This window comes from Lolium rigidum, chromosome 1 (genome assembly GCF_022539505.1).
Source record: "Lolium rigidum isolate FL_2022 chromosome 1, APGP_CSIRO_Lrig_0.1, whole genome shotgun sequence".
Taxonomy (NCBI): Eukaryota; Viridiplantae; Streptophyta; class Magnoliopsida; order Poales; family Poaceae; genus Lolium; species Lolium rigidum.
The window spans coordinates 284,425,564-284,445,172 of NC_061508.1; the positions used below are offsets into that span (position 1 = coordinate 284,425,564).

Genomic DNA, 19,609 nt, shown 5'->3' on the forward strand with positions numbered 1-19,609 from the left:
TTCATCAATTCTGAGCTTTTTTCAAAGACGTTTGCTAGGCCAATCAATCATGAGATGCGCATGGGAGTCGAGCCGTAGCTCACACAGCCCTTAGAGCATCCCCACTCGTTGGCGCTCCCCACGTCCAAATCCGGCGAAACTTTCATCCGGGTTGGAGGAAGATTTGGCCTGGGGAGCGCCGAAGTTCCAGCCGTCCCCCCGGCAGGAAACCCCCAACCTCGACCATTTGACATATTTCAAACAAATTCAACATAAAATTTAACAAGTTCGGCGAGCAAGAGTCCGAAAATAAGTTGCTTCTGACAACCCCGGCAGGAAACCCACCACGTCGACCAGTTGCCAGCCCGGCGTACAGGCTTGATAAGCAACCGAGGATCAGCATGTGCTCCTCGTCTTGGGCAGCGGCTGCCATCTCTTCTCGCATAAGCTCGACGAACATCTGCTCCTCCTCTTCGTCCGAGTCCATGGCCGGCGAGGCAAATGGACGAACACCTGACGGGCGTGGTCGAGGCAACCCGAGCCGCAAACGATGAGGAGTAGGCCGTCGTCGGAAAACAGGTCGGCGGAGGAGCAGCCAGATAGGCCGTCGTCGAAAGACGGCGGAATATAGGCAGGTGGGGGAGGAGGGGCGGCAGAATCTGGGCAACAAGTCGGTGGGGTGGTGACGGCGGTGAGAGAGATACGAGGGGTGGGGGAGATTTTGAGCGAGGTGGCGGTGGGGTTCGTGTGTCCAATAGCCGACAGAGCGGGCCCTTCTCCTCTTTTCACTCGTCCGGACTCCCCGATAGATCTCCGGGGGACCGGGGTTGGCGTGGGCTCGCCGGATGAATGAAGGGTCAAATCCGGACGAAAACGAGAAACCGGGGCACGACTGGACCGAATTTCGCCGTCCGGATGCAAAAAACGTCGCTCGGGGCCTCGTCGGGGGACGAGTGGGGATGCTCTTATATACGGAAACACTAGCACCAAACGTAAGTGGTCTGGCCCAATGGGGCTTTTTTCTTTCCTTTCTTTTTAGCTTCAACGACATTATGTTTTCTATTCTTTTTTTTTCATTTCTTCTTTTCTTGTTCTCACCTGCACCACCTTCCCCCAATAATTGTTCACGAGGTGCAAAATAACTATTCAAAGTTAAAAATAATTATTCAAAATGTGGGGAACTTGTTCACGCTGGACATAATATTTTTTTATGTAGTGCAAATATAAGGAGGTTCAAAACAATTCTTCAAAACATGTGACAATATATTACCATGTTATAAACTAAATGTCACAGGGGGTTCAAATTTTTTTTTTCAGGAGTTTCAAATAAACGTTCTGTAGTTGTGGTATTTTCATACCACACTGTATGTAGCCACGTCAATTTCTATCAATATGTACTTTTATAGAAACACATAAATAGTTTCTCATGAACATTTTTGGAACCATAAAAATATTTGAATTTCATGAATAATTGTTTTTAAATACATAATACTTTTATTTTGAGCTGCAGGAAAATTTATTTTTGAGATTATTAAGAAGTTTTGAATTTATCAAAAAAGGAAAAAAACATTACTCCTCATGGTGTCTAATTCCTGGATTTTTATGATGCGAGAAGTAATCCAATTTTTTTATTGTTCTTAATTCCAATAAATAACTAGAATAACTGATGATTTCATCTCATGGAATCTCACGATACTAAAATTAGTGATAAAAAAGTTGAAACGAATTGAACTGAATCCTGAAACAGATGAAAGGAACAACCATAAGTGGGCCTAGCCCATAAAGCTCAGGTGGCACGCCTACTTTTTTTGGTGAGTTCCCAAAAACGACCGGACACATCCATTGGATCGGACCATGATGGATGTTTGCTTGATGCTGATCGTAATGGCAGTTAAATATAACATGTACTAATTAGGGGCTTCAAATTGACATGTTTTTTTTTCTCCAACAGGTCATTTGTTTACACATATTTATTTTATTATCTTACTAGTGGAATGCCCGTGCGTTGCTACGGCTCCTATTTCCTCCCGCAATATGTCAATAATTGTAAAAATTGACATGTATAAAAAAGACAGCCACATGATATATAAAAAACTCATAAGATTCTGCTATGTTTGAAGTATATTTTAACAACCGTCATAAGTGACATGTTTGAGTAGGAAATAAGAAATCGACTAACTATTTTATATTAAAAAATCTCCTCCTCGATGCTCTTTAGAATATGGCGTACAATGTATAGAATATTTTCTTCTGCTTCATTTTTATCGTACTTGAGCAAGCGTACCAAAAAGTTCTTCCTCAGCTCGGCCACATTCTGCACAACAATACTTGTCATTAGCATGTATAGTTTTCATGAAAAAATAAAACTGCAATGTAGATTACCCACCGTGATTATTGGATGAACCACCTTTTTGCCATCACATGAGATCATAATGTAAAAAACAAAATAACCCGACGCATTTCTGTAAATGAATGTTTCGTCAATACCTTTATTATTGAAAGCAGAGTAAAACATTTATTTTCAGAGGTACTCACATGCTTGGACTTTGCGGAATACCAACTGGTGATCTACGTGGCCAGAAAAATATGTCAGCATCCCAACCAGGTTGTGCTAGTCCAAGTGCATCGCTTAGGTAGATTGCAACTCTTTGTAACTTCAATGAAGTTTTATGTGATCGAACCAGTTTACTCTCCGATGATGTCGGCATGGAAACAGGATCAATAATATACACAGAAGAGTTGTGCTTATCGATGGAGAACAAATTAAAGTGGTCCATAGATGCATAAGGAAGCAAAACCTTCAAAGGGACAACCATTAGAAACACATATACACGTGACAACGTTAAGTAAGAAAATATATTTACCACTTTGCGTGAAGAGATTTTGTAGTCTATCCCAGGCCAACTATCAAATAACTTTGCCAACGACTGGATATTTGGCTTTACTCTAAATTTTTTACCGCGTGTAGAATTGACCATCGCCGTCTGAGAAAAAGGTTGTTTTAGAAACATAGTGATACCAATGAAAATATGAAATTATAGTAACTTACACAAAAACGTAGATCCATGTAGTGTACATCAGTCTCTACCATCTGCAGGATCTCGTTGCATGCCACTATGCGTATGCCAAAGTTGAAGCACTCATTGTCCATAGGTTGGTCCATCCGGAGTATGTCCTGGATTTTTTTAAGACTCAAGCCTATTGGAAATGGTTTAGAACTGCGCAGCCATTCCTGTCTATAAGGAAAATGTTAAGAATGATGAAATCATATCAATGCATATTATCACTTTCTTTTTTCTAACATATTGCTTACTCTAAAAGTTGGGCATCTTGAATGTTCAAGATGTATTGGCAAAGCTCATTAACCAACTTGTGTTGGTCCGTGGGCATAATGTGGACTTCTAGTTGGTTTGGACCCTCCACAATAGCACAGTCAGAATTAGACACAATTCCTTCATTGTTAGGTTGATGGTATATTGGTTTTCCTTTTAGTTTATTCAATTCTGACTCTAGCAATATGACGATTAATTTTTGGCGAAATTTTTTCATATCGTCCTGCAAAATAATATTAAAAAACATCTCCTTAAGGCCATTATAAAAGATGTAAGCAGGTAGTAATGCTATCAGGAAGAAAAACGGGAAGAAAAGTCAGTCGGTCGACAAACGGAGATATAGCAGATCCAATGGTGAAAAAAATCTAAATTCATGCGCAGCTACTCATGTGATCACCAAATCCACTCTCAAACAACATACCTGAGTGAAATCATCAGACAAAATATCACCTGTCCAATATTCCATAAAGTTAAGCATGAATAACCCGCATGATGAGCTACAAAATTGTCAGGCACCGATTTAGTCTCTCATGTAGAAAAATTAACATAAATATACATTTGAACCTATGCGCTATTTGTACACACATAAATGCATCCATTAAAAAAGAGAGATTATAAGAAGTGTTCAACATACCCATCAGTTTGCACACGTTCTTGAAACTGCTCTACTATTGGCCATTTTGTGACATCAAGATCCTTCCACTTTTCACCTTTGTCGAAGTCTTTCATTTGGGATGCGATTTTCAGATGCTTCTCAAGTCCCTGCAGCTTTTATATGAGAGAGAGGTATTAGATATTGAGGTAAAGACAATGTAAAGAGGAAATCAAAATCAATATTAGATATTTACCAAAAGAGTGAGATCACTCCGGCTCATTGCATCACCAAGTGAGTCCAGTACTTGTATCAAACGTTTTTTTGCATTGATGACCACTAAATACCAGTGAGTCTTAGGAATGTTTATTGGAAATAATACCTGAAATAAATATTGTGTAAAACTAAGAAACACACATCTTTAAAACATATTGAATCAGATCCGTAGGTAGTAAGTTAATTCTTACCATGTCATGCTTTAGATAAAGTTGCAACCGTTGTTTCATGGCACGGCGATGTTCTGATTTTTTCAGCACTTCAAAGGCGAATGTGTTGTTGAGATATACCTTTCCATCTGCCCTATCCCGCAGATGATCATATGCGTTTATACAATAAATGTATGCATTTACAACCTATAATTAAACACATAAATTATGTAAGTTCAATATATTTATTATTAGTCATTAATATGTAAGTAGTGGTCCATGTTGTTGACTTACGTCGCCCGGCAAGAATGCATCATCACGTGTAAGACAACTCAAGTCATCATTGGTTAATAAAGCATCACCGATGTCGACAAACTGGGTTAATTTAGGTGCGGACATGATTGATTTAATAACAGTCAAATCTTCAGCAGTGCAGATATAGTCTGCCACGATATAAACATGTGCAAGATAAGTTAGGTAAAAATAATCTAGCGGAAATGAAATGAGGATAAACGGGGCTGAACTAAGTACCTTCAGGCATAACATGTATGTTCTCTTTCTTTGGTTTATTATGTCGTGAATTGATTGTCTGCAAATGCACCTCTTCTGGTTGTGTAAAAGCCCGTGAGTCTAAAGTCGATGAGTTATCTATCTCTTCTACCAACATCGCATCAGATCCGGTGAGTTCTTTCAGAGCATCAGCAATATCTGTTTCCGCCCCAACCATGATCTACAAAGGTGAACATATTATTATCAAACAAAGTCTGCATACCGAAATATGGAACATTCATCATAAAAAAAACAATCTTCTCATTGCACCTCTTTTGGCTGTGTAAAACTCGGTGAACTTTTGTTCTCTTCTAGTGTCATCGTGTCCGGACTTATTATTATCTCCATAGAATGTGATCTAGAAGATATAAAGTAAAATAAAATAAAATAAATAACTGATAAGTATACACTCGTAAAGCAAAGAGTATATACATACACCTAATAATATATAAAAATCTCTTTAAAACAAGTAAGAATAAGAACAACCGGTGCACACTCTCTCTATCCTATTCCCCTAAATCAACTTTCCCCAATCGTGGTCTGCGCTCAAGCTCCCCTGCCCCGTCGCTCTTCCTCCCTTTGACTCGACCAACTCAATCGAACCGTAGCACCGCTAGTCAATCTCGCTCGCGCGGCCGTCCTCTGCCTTGCCGGCGCGGCGCCTGCACGCCGGAGTCCAGTCCCGCGCGGCCGTCCTCCGCCTGGCCTGCGCGGCGCGTGCACGCCGGAGCCCACTCCCGCGCAGCCGTCCTCCACCTGGACTGCACGGCGCCTGCACGCCGGAGCCCACTCCCCCACGCCCACTGCAGACCACCGGCGCCAGACGCGCCCGCTCACCCGTGATGCCGCAGTGACCCGATAGGAAGGCCTAGGTGCGCGGCGCTGACGGACGGATTCGAGGGCGCGGCGTCGAAGGGAGAGGGATTTGGTGACGCACCTCTCCTCCATGGTCGCCGATGAGGATTCGCGGTGCCGACGAGGATTCGTGGTGGTATTTTTTTTGTACGGGAAGAATTCGTTGCGGTATTGGATTGGTGAAGGTTGATCAGCGAGGAGAATAATAGGTAATCTCTATTTATATGGGTACATATGATTGGTATTTGGTAGGTGTTGGAGCACATAATATTTTATTTCCTGTTTATTTTGGTGTAGGATCATGTTGTTTTTATTGACGAATCCTGAGTACTTCCTATTTATTTTGGTGGCCTAATATACTTGTAGTTTCCTTCTTTGATTAAACTTGAAAATAGCATACCAATGTATGGTGGTATTATTTGCTATAAGATCAGTTTGTTGCCAACTTTTAACAGTCACCACTTGAAAGAAAATCTAAAATGAAAACTTACTGACTCTAATATGTGGCCTGTTCTTGAAAGAAGAATCATCTTACTGCGAAGAGCTTCCACTTATCCTTCTCTTATCTTAGGGTGGGACTGTGGGAGAGGGGAAGGCATGTGCACTCCTTTTCGTTTTTAAGGTTTTATTATTCAACCAGATTCAGTATTACGATGTTAAAAGAAATGTTTCACAAGTGAGATTGAATTGTATTGTGCACGCTCCTTGTAGGATTTATTAATTTTGATAATCATTATTGTGATGTAGGGGGCAACTCTAATCCTTTCTATCATAGGATCAGCATGAACCAACTCGAATCAGTGCTATGACAAACATAATCAGTGAGTTTTTGTAAGTAAAATCGAAGCCATCTGCCCAAGAGATAGTGAGCTTACATTTGATCTTGAAGGCAGGCCTAACAAGATCAATGATTTCGTTTTCAGATGTGTTGCCAGTCAGGACCAGAAGTTTCAACATCACCATTGAGGGCCTTATGGCATTCAGATATGAAGTGTTCCAGCTGATTGGGTTGGCATCAACGTCAAACAGGTTAGTTTCATTTGATTTACAGATTTCCCCTGTTCAAACAGAACCATGACAGTTATTCCCGCATGAAAACTACTATTGTTTTTTTTAAAAAAAATGGATGGACAGTCTCAGTATAAGAAGTAGCAGGTAGAAAAACAAATGCACATATGAAACATTCATATAACCATTATTACACCTTAAAAGAAGCCGGTAATTAACATGATGTTCTCGACAATAATCCTCATGGAAAGCTGCTAAAATTAGATCTGACGTCTTTAAGCGGTAAGGACTTCCTTGTAGACAATGTTTTTCATGGTACTTACCAAGTCATCTCTTTTTCGCTTCTTGGTATTATTGGTCTGGTCGCTGCCATTGGCTTTGCCTTTGCCTAATGGGCCATTGACGATCTCCTTGCCCTTGTCCTTTTTTTACGACGAGGATCTTAATGTTTACCTTTGCGGTAGCTCTAGACAAGGCGACGTACAGCTGACCATGGGAGAATACGGGTTCCGGTAGGTAAACACCGACGATAGGGATGGTCTGCCCTTGCGCCTTGTTGATCGTCATGCCAAAGCTGAGTCTGATCGGAAATTGCTTCCTTTTAAATTTAAATGGGAACATTTCGTCGTCGGACGGGCAGAGAGGTATCCGAGGAAGGAACACCCTGTTGCCAGCGTGTTGTCCAAGCACGATCTCAGCATCGATAGCGTTCTTCTGGAACCCCCGAACGACAAGCCTCGTGCCGTTACACAGTCCGTTCGCTGGATCAATGTTCCTGAGGAGTATAACGGGACAATTAATCTTCAACTTAAGCTCGTGGGGGGGCAGCCCATTAGGAGTTAGCGAGTGTAGGAACTCTTGAGCGTAGTAGCCATGCGGATCATCCTCTGCACTGTCAAAGCTGTGGTATATCTTCTCCTTGCCATTAAAACGTTTTATCATGATCTTGTTTATACCGTCGACATAGTCATTTTTGGTTGAGAGGATCGCTCTAGAAGTCATGTAGTTTGGATCATCCATGTTATCGCTTAAAGAAGGAAATACATGCTCGATCAGCTTCTCTAGGTCGTCCTTATCCATGTCCGTAGATGGTATACATATATCCTCTCGGGAGCCGTATGTTACCTTCCATGTCAGCTTCCTCGGTGCCATTCCCTACCCTCAGCAAGTAATCTGCGAACCATTTGTCGCTATGGGCCCTCATGTTGGTGACGAGCGGCAGCTGATGCATGCCCTTCCAGAGGTATGAACTCCGCAGGGCCGCGTCTATTATCTCCGCCCGTGACCCCTTCCTTACGACAGGCAACACCTGCCTAAAATCTCCACCAAAAACGATAGTCTTTCCGCCGAATGGTAGGTCCCGTCGCCCCATTATGTCACGCATGCTGTTGTCCAATGCCTCAACTGCCTGCCGCTTCGTCATGGTGGCCTCATCCCATAAGATGAGCGACGCCATCCTTAAGAGCTTGGCTGTCCCGCTTTGCTTTGTGAAGTTACACGATGACCCATCTTCGAGGTTCAGTGGGATCTTGAACCTTGAGTGGGCGGTTCGGCCTCCAGGCATAATGGAAGCGGCAACGCCAGACGTCGCTGTTGCGATAGCAATCTTCTTCTGGCCTCGGACCTTGGCAAGGAGCGCCCTATACAAAAAGGTCTTCCCCGTGCCTCCTGGGCCATCGACAAAGAAGACACCTCCTTCAGCGCTGTCAACCGCTGACAATATCTTGGCATAGGCACACCTTTGCTCAGGATTTAGAGAGGACTCAAGATTCTCGTCCCTGGAATCAACCTCGATATTTCTCTCTTCGATGATCTCTCTGGCCTCGCCTCCTGTGGTGTCATATGTCTCGTCTATATCGGGAAGATCAAACATCTTTATGTCTTTGCCCATGGATTGCAACATGCCACTAATGTCAAGCAACACCTTCTGCTCTACTATGTTTGGGCTCGTGTGATGTCGCCGGAAGTCATCAGACATTGCCTCTTTGTGCCTATCCCACAAACCTCGCACATCACCAGGCTCGCAGAATACCAAGATTGTTGCGAAGAGCCTCCTCAGCGAAGCTGGCATCGCAAACTGTTCTGACTCGGTGAGACAATCGTCGAGCGTGTTATCTGCATCTATGAGACCTCTCATCTCAGCGGCTTGGCGAAAGCTGCCACACAAGACACCATCGACGGTCTTCAGATCATCGAAGGACGTCGATCCTGGTACGTGGTTTAGCAGCACCCTCGGAAGTATCGATCCCCCTCGGCTGGATGGGCTGACACAACTCGACCAACTTGATGACGTTCTTGCCTTGGCTTCCAATACTTTGACGTTTGCCATGTGAAGCTTCCGGAAAATCCCTCGTACAAAATATGTCGAGCCCACGGGTGATTATTGTTAGCCACAAAATACTCCGTGAGCATTGAACTCTCGCCTTATCCCGTGCGAGAACATCGGTCAGATTTTCTCCTGCTTTGAAAGTAACTCTGTGCATATATGGGAGATGAAGCGGCAGCTGTAGGACCGATGGTGAGTTATCACAGAGCTTGAAGCCAAATATCCTCCACATGGCCTCCGGTGGAGTAACCCACCGTGCGTCAACATATCTTTTGATCTCATCTATGTTACCGTCATTGTCGGGCTGGTCGATGTTGAACGAAGTCCGATCGTGGCCCTTGTATATGTACTTATAAAGGTACTTAACAGCCTTGATGCTGGAGCACACCTCAACATTGATGTGGCAGTTAAACATCCGCAACAAGTATGGGTTATAAGGCACAACCCATCTATTGTCCAGAATCTGGCCACGGACCTTAGCGTGACGACCATCTTTCCGTCTGCGATAAACAGGGTAGGAGTCCTTCCCTTGTACGGTGGTCTCATTGAAAGCTCGCGGGTATCTGCACTTGCACACCCCATCCTGCATGCACACGTTGTTGGGCTTGAGAACACCGCATGGGCCATGCATCATATGCTTTACTACCATGGCATAGAGGTCTGGGTACTTATTCTTGTCAGGGAGCTCGGCAGATATGACCTGGTCGTACTGCTCTGGCACAACGAGTTTATATGTTGAATCCATGATCAAGAGGAAATGGGCATGTGGGAGGCCTCTTTTCTGGAATTCGACCACATATACATGTGCTTTGACAACACCCAGGATGTGATTCTTGAGGAGCATCTCCTTCATCGTTTCCAGTTTTGCTCTAAACACACGGGCAACCAGATCTGGTCGATCTTGCGGGGTCTGGCCAGGATATAAATCATCAAGTATCTCCTGCCAGTTTGGGTTGCAAGTCATTGTTAGGAAAATGTCAGGCTTGCCGTATGTTTGCACCAATGCCATTGCGTCCATATGTCTCTTCTTCATGTCTCGATAACCACCCTTGAACGACCATGGGAGCACCGTCCTTATGCCAACAGCGCTCGCTCGAGTTTCTCCTGCAGTGATGCTATCAACAATGCCTTTATACAGGTCAGCACGTATCTCCTTCTGATGGTCCCTAACCCAGTTCAACCTGCAACCCTCTATCTTGATGTACATGTCGACCGCAAACTGCTGGAACAATCGTCCTCCATGCAATATGGGGTTGAATATGGCAGGTCGTGTTTGCAGCCTGTGGCAGTAGTAGTCCCTCACAGAGACGCACAACCTGCTTCTTCCTTCTGTAGAAAGGCAAAAAAAAGGAAAATATTAGGCAACAATTGGGAATTAAAAGGTACAACATGTAGTAAGAAAGGTGAAATCAAACCTGCATCGTTATCCCGGTTTGCTCTTGACCTTTGCGCAGCTTCATATGACACACCAAATTTTGGTATATTAGGATGCCACCCGAGCTCCCCATTTGGGAAGAACAGGGGGTATGAGAGCGGGTCGTAACAGCCCTGTGTGGCTTGTATACTCGTATTTCTCATTGTTATTACCATGGAGGATAATGCTTCGCTCAAACCTTTTCGCTAGGTTGCTACCCTCAACCCAAATAGCAGCTACCTCATCTGATATAGGTTTGTTATATCTCCTTTGGTCTAGCTTCTGGTCAGTGTTCAGCTCTATCCGGTACTCATCGAGGTTTTCCGTCTGGGCTCCTAATCTCCTTAATTGTTTGGAGTATGGATTTTCTTTCAGGATGTCCACTAACATCTTGACGACGGACTGATCTAAATTCTCGGTAGATTTCTTACGATGGTCTAGGTTCGGGTCATCATCGTAGAAGTACAGTTGCAGATGTTCCGGACGAGAACCTGGCCCGAACGAATGCACGTTGTGGTACATGGTTTTATGTGCCCGAAATGTGTACACCCCGGACTTCATGTTTGTATAGTTGTTGTCGAGGCTGACGCCAAGGGTTGTGAAGGAGAAGTGTCCGTTGAAGAACCGGATGCTGTCCCTGAAATGCCGAGAGTCCGCATCAGAGCTAGACCAGAGCCTCATGAGCTCCGGTATAGGTTCCGGTTCAAGCAACTCGGTTTGCCCATTCCGACAGCAGAAACCATCGGTCTCGTACTCGAATTTCTTGGCTGTGCATAGCAAGCAGTTGTCGGCGTGCTTAAGGATGTGTGTGCTGTCTGGCAGGTTTGAGTACACAAAGTCAAAAGGATCCTCGTCTACAGAGCCTGTGCCGTTCGACTCTGGTTCCTCAAAGTCCATGTCATTAGTGTCGGAACCTGCACCCATTATGCGTTATATGTTAGCTCATAGTAATGATGTTACATCGTTAGGCTTGCAGTTGTACCTTCACCGGCGAATAGATAATATTCCTCGTCCATTAGGTTGGTTGGGTTGGGATTCTCCTCCATGAGCCTGGCAAGAAACGCCTCCATATCACCTTCAATAGTTTTGTATCGGTAAGTACATAATATAATCCTTAAGGAATTATTAAAGTGCAAGATAAAGATGCATATAAATTACCGTCTGTCCCGACAGTGTAATCTTTTGTGGTTTCCCTAGCTGATTCTGGAGGTGATGCTTGTCTGATTGACGACGGGTTGGGCGCAGATGAGGTAGATGCACCGGGGCATGACATTATTATGGATTCGGCGTGTGGGGTGTTCTGCTTAGCCGTGAAACGAGCATTCGAACGTTCTTGATGTGCATGCCTCTCCCCATGTGGTATGTTTTGTCTGTTTGCTCTCCGATGTGCATTCTTCTGTCGCATATCTGCAACTTGCATCCGTTCTCTTTCAGCTCGTTCCCGAGATCTTCGATGAGCTCTGTTCTCCTCGCTTCGCTCGCCTGGTTGATTCATTAGGAGATTTGTTTGCTGATCATCGGTCTGTTGCGTGAATCCCATGAAGTTATCATTGAAGAGATCAGTGTCTAATGTCCTGCTTAGGTATTCGCCTGTAACATGATCAGACAGGTAAGTAATAGTTTCATGAGACTGCTGGGAGTAAATATGATGAATTACCGTCAGTCTCAGTGCTGTGGTTGGACGTGCACACTGATTGTGACGCATGAGCTGCAGCGGATGCCTCCACGGTGGGTGAGGGGTTTGTGACTGTTGGTGGGAACAACAAGTTTGATTCTGATTGCAAACTAAGAGGGCACTTCATCGCGATGGATTGAGCGCATGGAGTGTTCCGCTTAGCCACGGCTTTTGCATTGCGATTAGCTAGCATAGTTGCCCTCTTCCCGGGTGATAGGTTCTGCCTGTGAGATCTTCGTTCTGCATTAATGACTTCTATCTCACTTGATGTTAGCATTTCCCGACGTGCTCGTTCACGCTCTCGCCTAGTAGTATTTTTGCCAATGTCATGCGTCTCTGAACATGATTGACCTGCTTGAGAAATCCAGAGTTTTTTTTATTTTCTTAAGCATAGTCGTTGGCCAAATAAATAATTTCAAACATTCCTTCATGATTTGTAAGATATCTTACCTTGCACAGTAAGAGCTGCAGCCTTTTTTTGTTGTCGTGCAATCTTTTGTTTATGTAGGTATTCTTTTTTCTTCTCAGCAGATAATCGTGAATACCAACTGGTACTATTACTTTTTTTTCGTTCCAGATTTACATCTGTAGGAGCGGATAGTGCTTGGTCATTTAACGGGGTACACACTCCTGGTAACAAAGAGTTAAGTCATGTTGTTGCTATAAAAATAATGACACAGCAATATTCAGTTTACATGTACCTGCAAGCTGAGTTGGTTCGTCAATATTGTCACACGTGGTATGTGCAGGCTTCTCAGTTTGATCGAAGGAAGCGAGGAGATTTTTTCCGGTAATGTTTTGAGAACACGGTCTACCTGTATGGTTTGATTACATGGTTCAGACAACATAAGATATCCGGATTAGTATTTAAATACCTTGCCTTTTTATATATCGTGTGTGGTTTTGCAGTATACCAGCATTTGGAGCTGCATCCTTAACTTGTTGGCGTCCTATCCGCAGCTTCATTAGGTATTCTTCTTTCTTGTCAGCAGACATTCGAGCATACCAACTGGTAGTACTGCCACGTGCCCGATTTTCCTCCGTAGCTTTGTTGGTTATATCATTAAACGGGGTACGATCTACTGTTTATGAATGAAAAGAACAAAAAGTACTTTATGTCATGGTATATATTTCAGTGTGAATGCAACACAGGCTAAGTTGGTATGACATGCCTTGCTGTCGAGGCTGATTTAGAGGTGCAGGCTTTTTTTTCTGCCGGGCTATCTGTTTATTTTGTCGGTATTCTTCTTTCTTCTCAGCGGACAATCGAACATACCTGCTTGTACTTTTTGTTTTTCCAGTAATTTCACCCATATTATTGTTTGTTAGATCTTTAAACGGGGTACGCTCCCCGGGTGGAGATTCATTTGAATTATCTTTATCTATCATCTGCTAAGAATATACTGTTAGCAACACATTCATATTAGAGTAGTTGACAAGATGAGTAATAAATGCTGAGAATGAGTCATTTAAAGATGCTGGTTCTAGCAATGTGACTGAAGGGCTAGACTGGACCAAAATCAGGTATGTACTTACACTGTTAGAAGGAAAACAAAATCATCTGCTAAGAATGAAAAGCTAGATGCAGGATGAATGGTAAGGTGATGATGATCCCACGGTGGCAGGCACGAAGCTTGACGTGGTTCTAGCCCGCTTATGATTCCAGAACTCAACGGTGGCGACAATGTACCTGGACGTGGGAGGCGACTGCTGCTGGTGTTTGGGAGGCGACTGCTGCTGGTATTTGTGTGCGACGGCGGGTGAGCGCGGACAGCAGCGTTGCTGGTTGTGTGCGACGGCGGGTGAGAGCTCCAGCGGCAGTGTTCCTGGTTGCGTGCGACGACGGGATAGGGGGCGACTGCTGCAGCGGCGACTGGTGATTGCGTGATTGCGTGATTGCATCATTGCGTCATTGAAAGATGGAAAGAAGGAAATAATGATTTGATTCGGCATTTAATAGTATAGATGGTCGTTTTAATGTTTTTCCAGTCTGTTGTTGTTTATAAGGAAACAATGATTCGATTGATATTGTCTATTTATTTGCAGCGATAATAACAATAATGTGGATTAAGCGGAGACGTTGATTAACATTAGATGGCTGAGATGTTTGCAATGTTGAGCCCAAAGTGGGCAAACAGACGTACCACCAACTCCAATATAATAGTATAGATTGTAAATATTGCTCTGTGGAACATGAATAGAATATTAGCCGAGGTAGCAAACAGAGCTTGGCTCTGGTGGTTAGGTCCCCTGTGGTGGAACCAGCCCACCCAGGTTCAAGTCCTAGATTTGGCATGAGTGTTTGCATTTACCGGGATTTATTTCAGGATTTCACCGGCGCTATGCTTTCAGTGGTAGGTGATGTGCCCATCAACAGCGATTTACCGGGATTTATTTCAGGATTTCACCGGCGCTATGCTTTTAGTGGTAGGTGATGTGCCCATCAACAGCGAGGTGCCAGTGGTGACTTAGTCAACCTCAAGATATGTCGGCTCAGTCCCTCGGGGGTGCTCATAGGGGTAGGGTGTGCGTGCGTGCGTTCATAGGGGTGTTTGTACGTGCGTGTTTGTGAGCGTTTGCGTTGTACCGTGTTCTCAAAAAAAAAGTCGAGGTAGCCCGTGGTAACTACTACTATATGTTTTTGGCCCATGCCTTGAAGCTGCGAAAACAAAAATTTAGAATCTTGGTAGAAAATAAATAACCATGTGACACAATTTAACAGCCTCATACAACAGAAAGTGTTTATAGCTCCCGAGCGTCTTGTAGCTCGATTTTTAAAAGATAAAAATATATATTTTAAAATATAAAAATGTTTTGAAAAAATTATGATGTCTACTATGTGCGGAAAAAAATTATGTCAAAAGATACATTTTTATATATGATCTACACAAAAGGAAAACATGGTAGCAAAACGAGTCCTTTTTTGCATTGTTGGAGCTATAATTTCAAGATTTTTTTTGTAGCCTGCAATATAACAGAAAATGCAATAATACTCATAGGTGCTTTGCACACCAACATCAACAAATGATATGTGCCCGTGGCCCACTATATGTGATGTATTAATTTGTGCATAATATTTTTATCCAGTGAGCAATTATACCGTATATTCTATCGTATAATAATATCGCCAGAGTAGGGAATATTTTCAGACGAAATTTAGTTAAAAAATGAGGAAAAAATCTTGATTATACTGTACGTAATTTGTTTCGCTGGATTCATATTAAACATGGAAAAAAAAGTTCGCTATTCTAACACTAATAGCACGCTATTGTAGGATAACGTTGCATAGAAAACAAAAAATTTCCTACCGCGAACACGCAATCCAAGCCAAGATGCAATCTAGAAGACGGTAGCAACGAGGGGTTTATCGAGTCTCACCCTTGAAGAGATTCCAAAGCCTACAAGAGGAGGCTCTTGTTGCTGCGGTAGACGTTCACTTGCCGCTTGCAAAAGCGCGTAGAAGATCTTGATCACGATCGGTTCCGGCGCTACGAACGGGCAGCACCTCCGTACTCGGTCACACGTTCGGTTGTTGATGAAGACGACGTCCACCTCTCCGTTCCAGCGGGCAGCGGAAGTAGTAGCTCCTCTTGAATCCGACAGCACGACGGCGTGGTGTCGGTGGTGGTGGAGAAGTCCGGCGGAGCTTCGCTAAGCGTGCGGGAAGTGGAGGAGCGGGGCGGCTAGGGTTTGGGGAGAGGGGGTGCCGGCCACTATGGGGTGCGGCCACCTTGGTGGTGTTTAAGGTGGCCGGCCCCCTCCCCCTTGGCCCTCATTATATAGGTGGAACCCCAAGAGTTGGTCTCCAAGTCTTCGAATAAGACCCGAACCAAAAACCTTCCATATGGAGGGGAAACCTAGCCAAGCTAGGACTCCCACTAGAGGTGGGAGTTCCACCTCCCATATGGGGGGTGGCCGGCCCCCTAAGGGGGAGTCCACTTGGGACTCCTCCCCCACTAGGGTTAGCCGGCCATGGAGGTGGAGTCCCATGTGGACTCCACCTTCCTTGGTGGTTTCTTCCGGACTTTTCTAGAACCTTCTAGAACCTTCCATAGAACCTTCCGCGTCAATTTAATTCACATAAAATGACATCCTATATATGAATCTTATTCTCCGGACCATTCGGAACTCCTCGTGATGTCCGGGATCTCATCCGGGACTCCGAACAAATATTCGAACTCCATTCCATATTCAAGTACTACCATTTCAACATCCAACTTTAAGTGTGTCACCCTACGGTTCGTGAACTATGCGGACATGGTTGAGTACTCACTCCGACCAATAACCAATAGCGGGATCTCGGAGATCCATAATGGCTCCCACATATTCAACGATGACTTTAGTGATCGAATGAACCATTCACATACAATACCAATTCCCTTTGTCACGCGATATTTTACTTGTCCGAGGTTTGATCTTCGGTATCACTCTATACCTTGTTGAACCTCGTCTCCTGACAAATACTCTTTACTCGTACTGTGGTATGTGGTCTCTTATGAACTCATTCATATGCTTGCAAGACATTAGACGACATTCCACCAAGAGGGCCCAGAGTATATCTATCCGTCATCGGGATGGACAAATCCCACTCGTTGATCCATATGCCTCAACTCATACTTTCCGGATACTTAATCCCACCTTTATAGCCACCCATTTACGCAGTGGTGTTTGGTGTAATCAAAGTACCTTTCCGGTATAAGTGATTTACATGATCTCATGATCATAAGGACTAGGTAACTATGTATCGAAAGCTTATAGCAAATAACTTAATGACGAGATCTTATGCTACGCTTAATTGGGTGTGTCCATTACATCATTCATACAATGATATAACCTTGTTATTAATAACATCCAATGTTCATGATTATGAAACTAATCATCCATTAATCAACAAGCTAGTTTAAGAGGCATACTAGGGACTTCTTGTTGTCTACATATCACACATGTACTAATGTTTCGGTTAATACAATTATAGCATGATATATAAACATTTATCATAAACATAAAGATATAAATAATAACCACTTTATTATTGCCTCTAGGGCATATCTCCTTCAGATCTCCCACTTGCACTAGAGTCAATAATCTAGATTACATTGTAATATACCTAACACCCATGGTATTCGGTGTTGGTCATGCTTTGCCCTAGGGAGAGCTTTAGTCAACGGATCTCGCTACATTCGGATCGGTGTGTACTTTGCAAATCTTTACTTCTCCATCTTCGATGTACTCGCGAATCGAGTGGTAACGCAGCTTGATATGCTTCAGCCTCTTGTGTGACCTTGGCTCTTGTGCATTGGCGATGGCACCCATGTTATCACAACGAAATGATTAATGGGTCCAATGCACTAGGAACCACACCGAGCTCTACAATGAACCTCTTCATCCATACCGCTTCGATGAAGCCTCCGAAGCCGCTATGTACTCGATTCCGTTGAAGACTTCGCCACCGTGCACTCGCTTCGAGCTTGCCCGACTTACCGCAGCACCATTCAATATAAACACGTACCCGGATTGTGACTTAGAGTCATCGGGATCGGTGTTCCAACTTGCATCGGTGTAACCACTTACAACGAGCTCTTGGTCACCTCCATAACAAAGAAACATATCCTTAGTTCTTTTCAAGTACTTCAGGATATTCTTGACTCGCTGTCCGGTGTTCCATTCCTTGATCACTTTGATATCCGCTAGTCAAACTAACAGCATGTGCTATATCCGGTCTAGTACATAGCATTGCATACATGATAGATCCTACTGCCGAGGCATAGGGGATTTTACTCATCCTTTCTCTTTCTTCTGCCATAGCCGGTCCTTGAGTCTTACTCAAGACTTTGCCTGGTAACATAGGTAAGAACCCTTTCTTACTTTCATCCATTCTAAACTTCTTTAGAATCTTGTCCAGATATGTACTCTGTGATAGCCCTATTAGGCGTCTTGATCTATCTCTATAAATCTTGATGCCTAATATATACGATGCTTCACCAAGGTCTTTTATTGAAAAACTATTATTCAAATAACCTTTAACACTGCTTAATAGTTGATGGGGATATGCCCATAGGGGGTGGGTCGCCAGTCCCAGTCGCCATGAAGATAGAGGCTTGGGTGGATCGCGCTCGCCTAAGCGACTGGGCCCTAAGGCGACTGGGCCGTGATCCCAAGGAGGAGGTCCACACGGCTGGACAAGAAGATTACTTGCGAGAGGGATAGCGGATCCCGGGTTAGTAGCAACTGATATGATTCGGAGTTATCTCCATGTAACCCTAGGCCGGGGGTGCTTATATAAACCCCCGAGCTTAGGCCCTAGAGGACACCTTACTCGAGATCCAATCTCCCCCTGTAAGCTCTCGGCGTAGCCGCCGACTGAGCCCCCCCATTGTAATTCTCCACTGAGCAATAGAGATCTAGCAGGACGTAGGCCTTTTACTCTCCGGAGGGGCTGAACTCGGGTAAAACCCTTGCGTCTCTTGCACCTCGACCCGTAGATGGCAATGTTCCCTTCCCTCGCATCAATGAAGTGCTACCCCTCGTAGCATCTCGCCGTGGCTACATCCACGACAGGTGGCGCCCACCGTGGGGCATGGGACATCAAGCCTTCGAGCTACGGCGAGGCCCTACTCGCCGGCTCGGCGGCCGGTTGCTTCCGGCAGGATGATCGCCACCGGCAATTTCTTCCACATCCAGCCAAGCACCTACCGGCCCGCCTCGTCACCTCTCACACACGCCTGGATGGTGCCGATCGGCTCCATCAACCTCTTCGTTGGGCTCGCCGGCGTCAGCCGATCCTCTCGAGCCTCGCCCCCGTCGCTCACACGACCCCTTCGCGCCCGGGCAGCTCCTCACCGCTACTCGCCCGGTCACCGGCGAGGTATACGCGGAGGCTGAGGCGGCCCTGGGAGACGATGCCGAGTCGGCGGTCGTGGCACCGACCGCTAACTCCACCGTTGCCTCGGCAGCCACCGACTCCGCCGACACCGCTCCAGTCGCCGATTCCGCCGACACCATCCCGGCCATCAAATCCATCATCGCTGCGATCGACGCCGACTTCACCGACATCATCGCTACAACGTCGGTTGCGGGATCCACCGCTGCGTCCCCGACTGCCCGCTCCATCGCCACAGCATCGACCAAGGACTCTATCTCCCTGGTCTCCCACCCGAGCGACTTCGAAGGTGGCTTCGAGGACGACTCCATCCTCTCCCTCTTCGGCAGCGATTACGACTCGGACTCTGTCGAGGCCCCGCGTTACCGCTACCCGACCGCAGTCTTCATGGCAGGGGGTGAAGGAGAGATCGACGCCTTCACCACTCCCCTCCCCGCAACCGCCACCGCGACCGAGATCGAGGCGCACCGGGCGGCCCTCGAGGAGCAGAGGAAAAAGGAGCTCGCCGAAAGGCAGAAATTCCGCCTCGAGCAAGATGAAGTAAGGGCCGTGTCCCACTATCGTCAGCAGCGAA

General features: G+C 45.0%; 1 protein-coding gene across 6 annotated transcripts; it reads left to right on the forward strand.

Annotated features, from left to right (window-relative positions):
* Window positions 1–5,615: 5,615 nt before the first annotated feature.
* LOC124695190 lies at window positions 5,616–14,319 on the forward strand. Of its 6 annotated transcripts, XM_047228084.1 has the most exons (7): window positions 5,616–5,941; window positions 6,480–6,553; window positions 6,656–6,761; window positions 12,733–12,798; window positions 12,905–12,945; window positions 13,065–13,124; window positions 14,202–14,319. In XM_047228084.1, exons 2-6 carry the CDS (start codon window positions 6,538–6,540, stop codon window positions 13,091–13,093), a joined length of 258 nt encoding a protein of 85 aa, XP_047084040.1. In that variant the 5' UTR covers window positions 5,616–5,941; window positions 6,480–6,537; the 3' UTR covers window positions 13,094–13,124; window positions 14,202–14,319. The 6 variants fall into 6 exon arrangements, 3 of the variants coding, with proteins under 3 accessions (XP_047084040.1, XP_047084026.1, XP_047084032.1); XM_047228070.1 differs by having other exon boundaries at window positions 12,733–12,945; XM_047228076.1 differs by lacking the exon at window positions 14,202–14,319 and having other exon boundaries at window positions 13,065–13,228.
* The last annotated feature ends 5,290 nt before the right edge of the window (window positions 14,320–19,609 follow it).

Excerpts from the sequence above, each read along its gene's own strand:
- LOC124695190 (XM_047228070.1), top strand. Across the intron at positions 12,946-13,064 it reads AAGCGAGGAGATTTTTTCCG|TATACCAGCATTTGGAGCTG; the intron begins GTAATGTTTTGA and ends GTGGTTTTGCAG. Across the intron at positions 13,125-14,201 it reads CCTATCCGCAGCTTCATTAG|CGATAATAACAATAATGTGG; the intron begins GTATTCTTCTTT and ends ATTTATTTGCAG.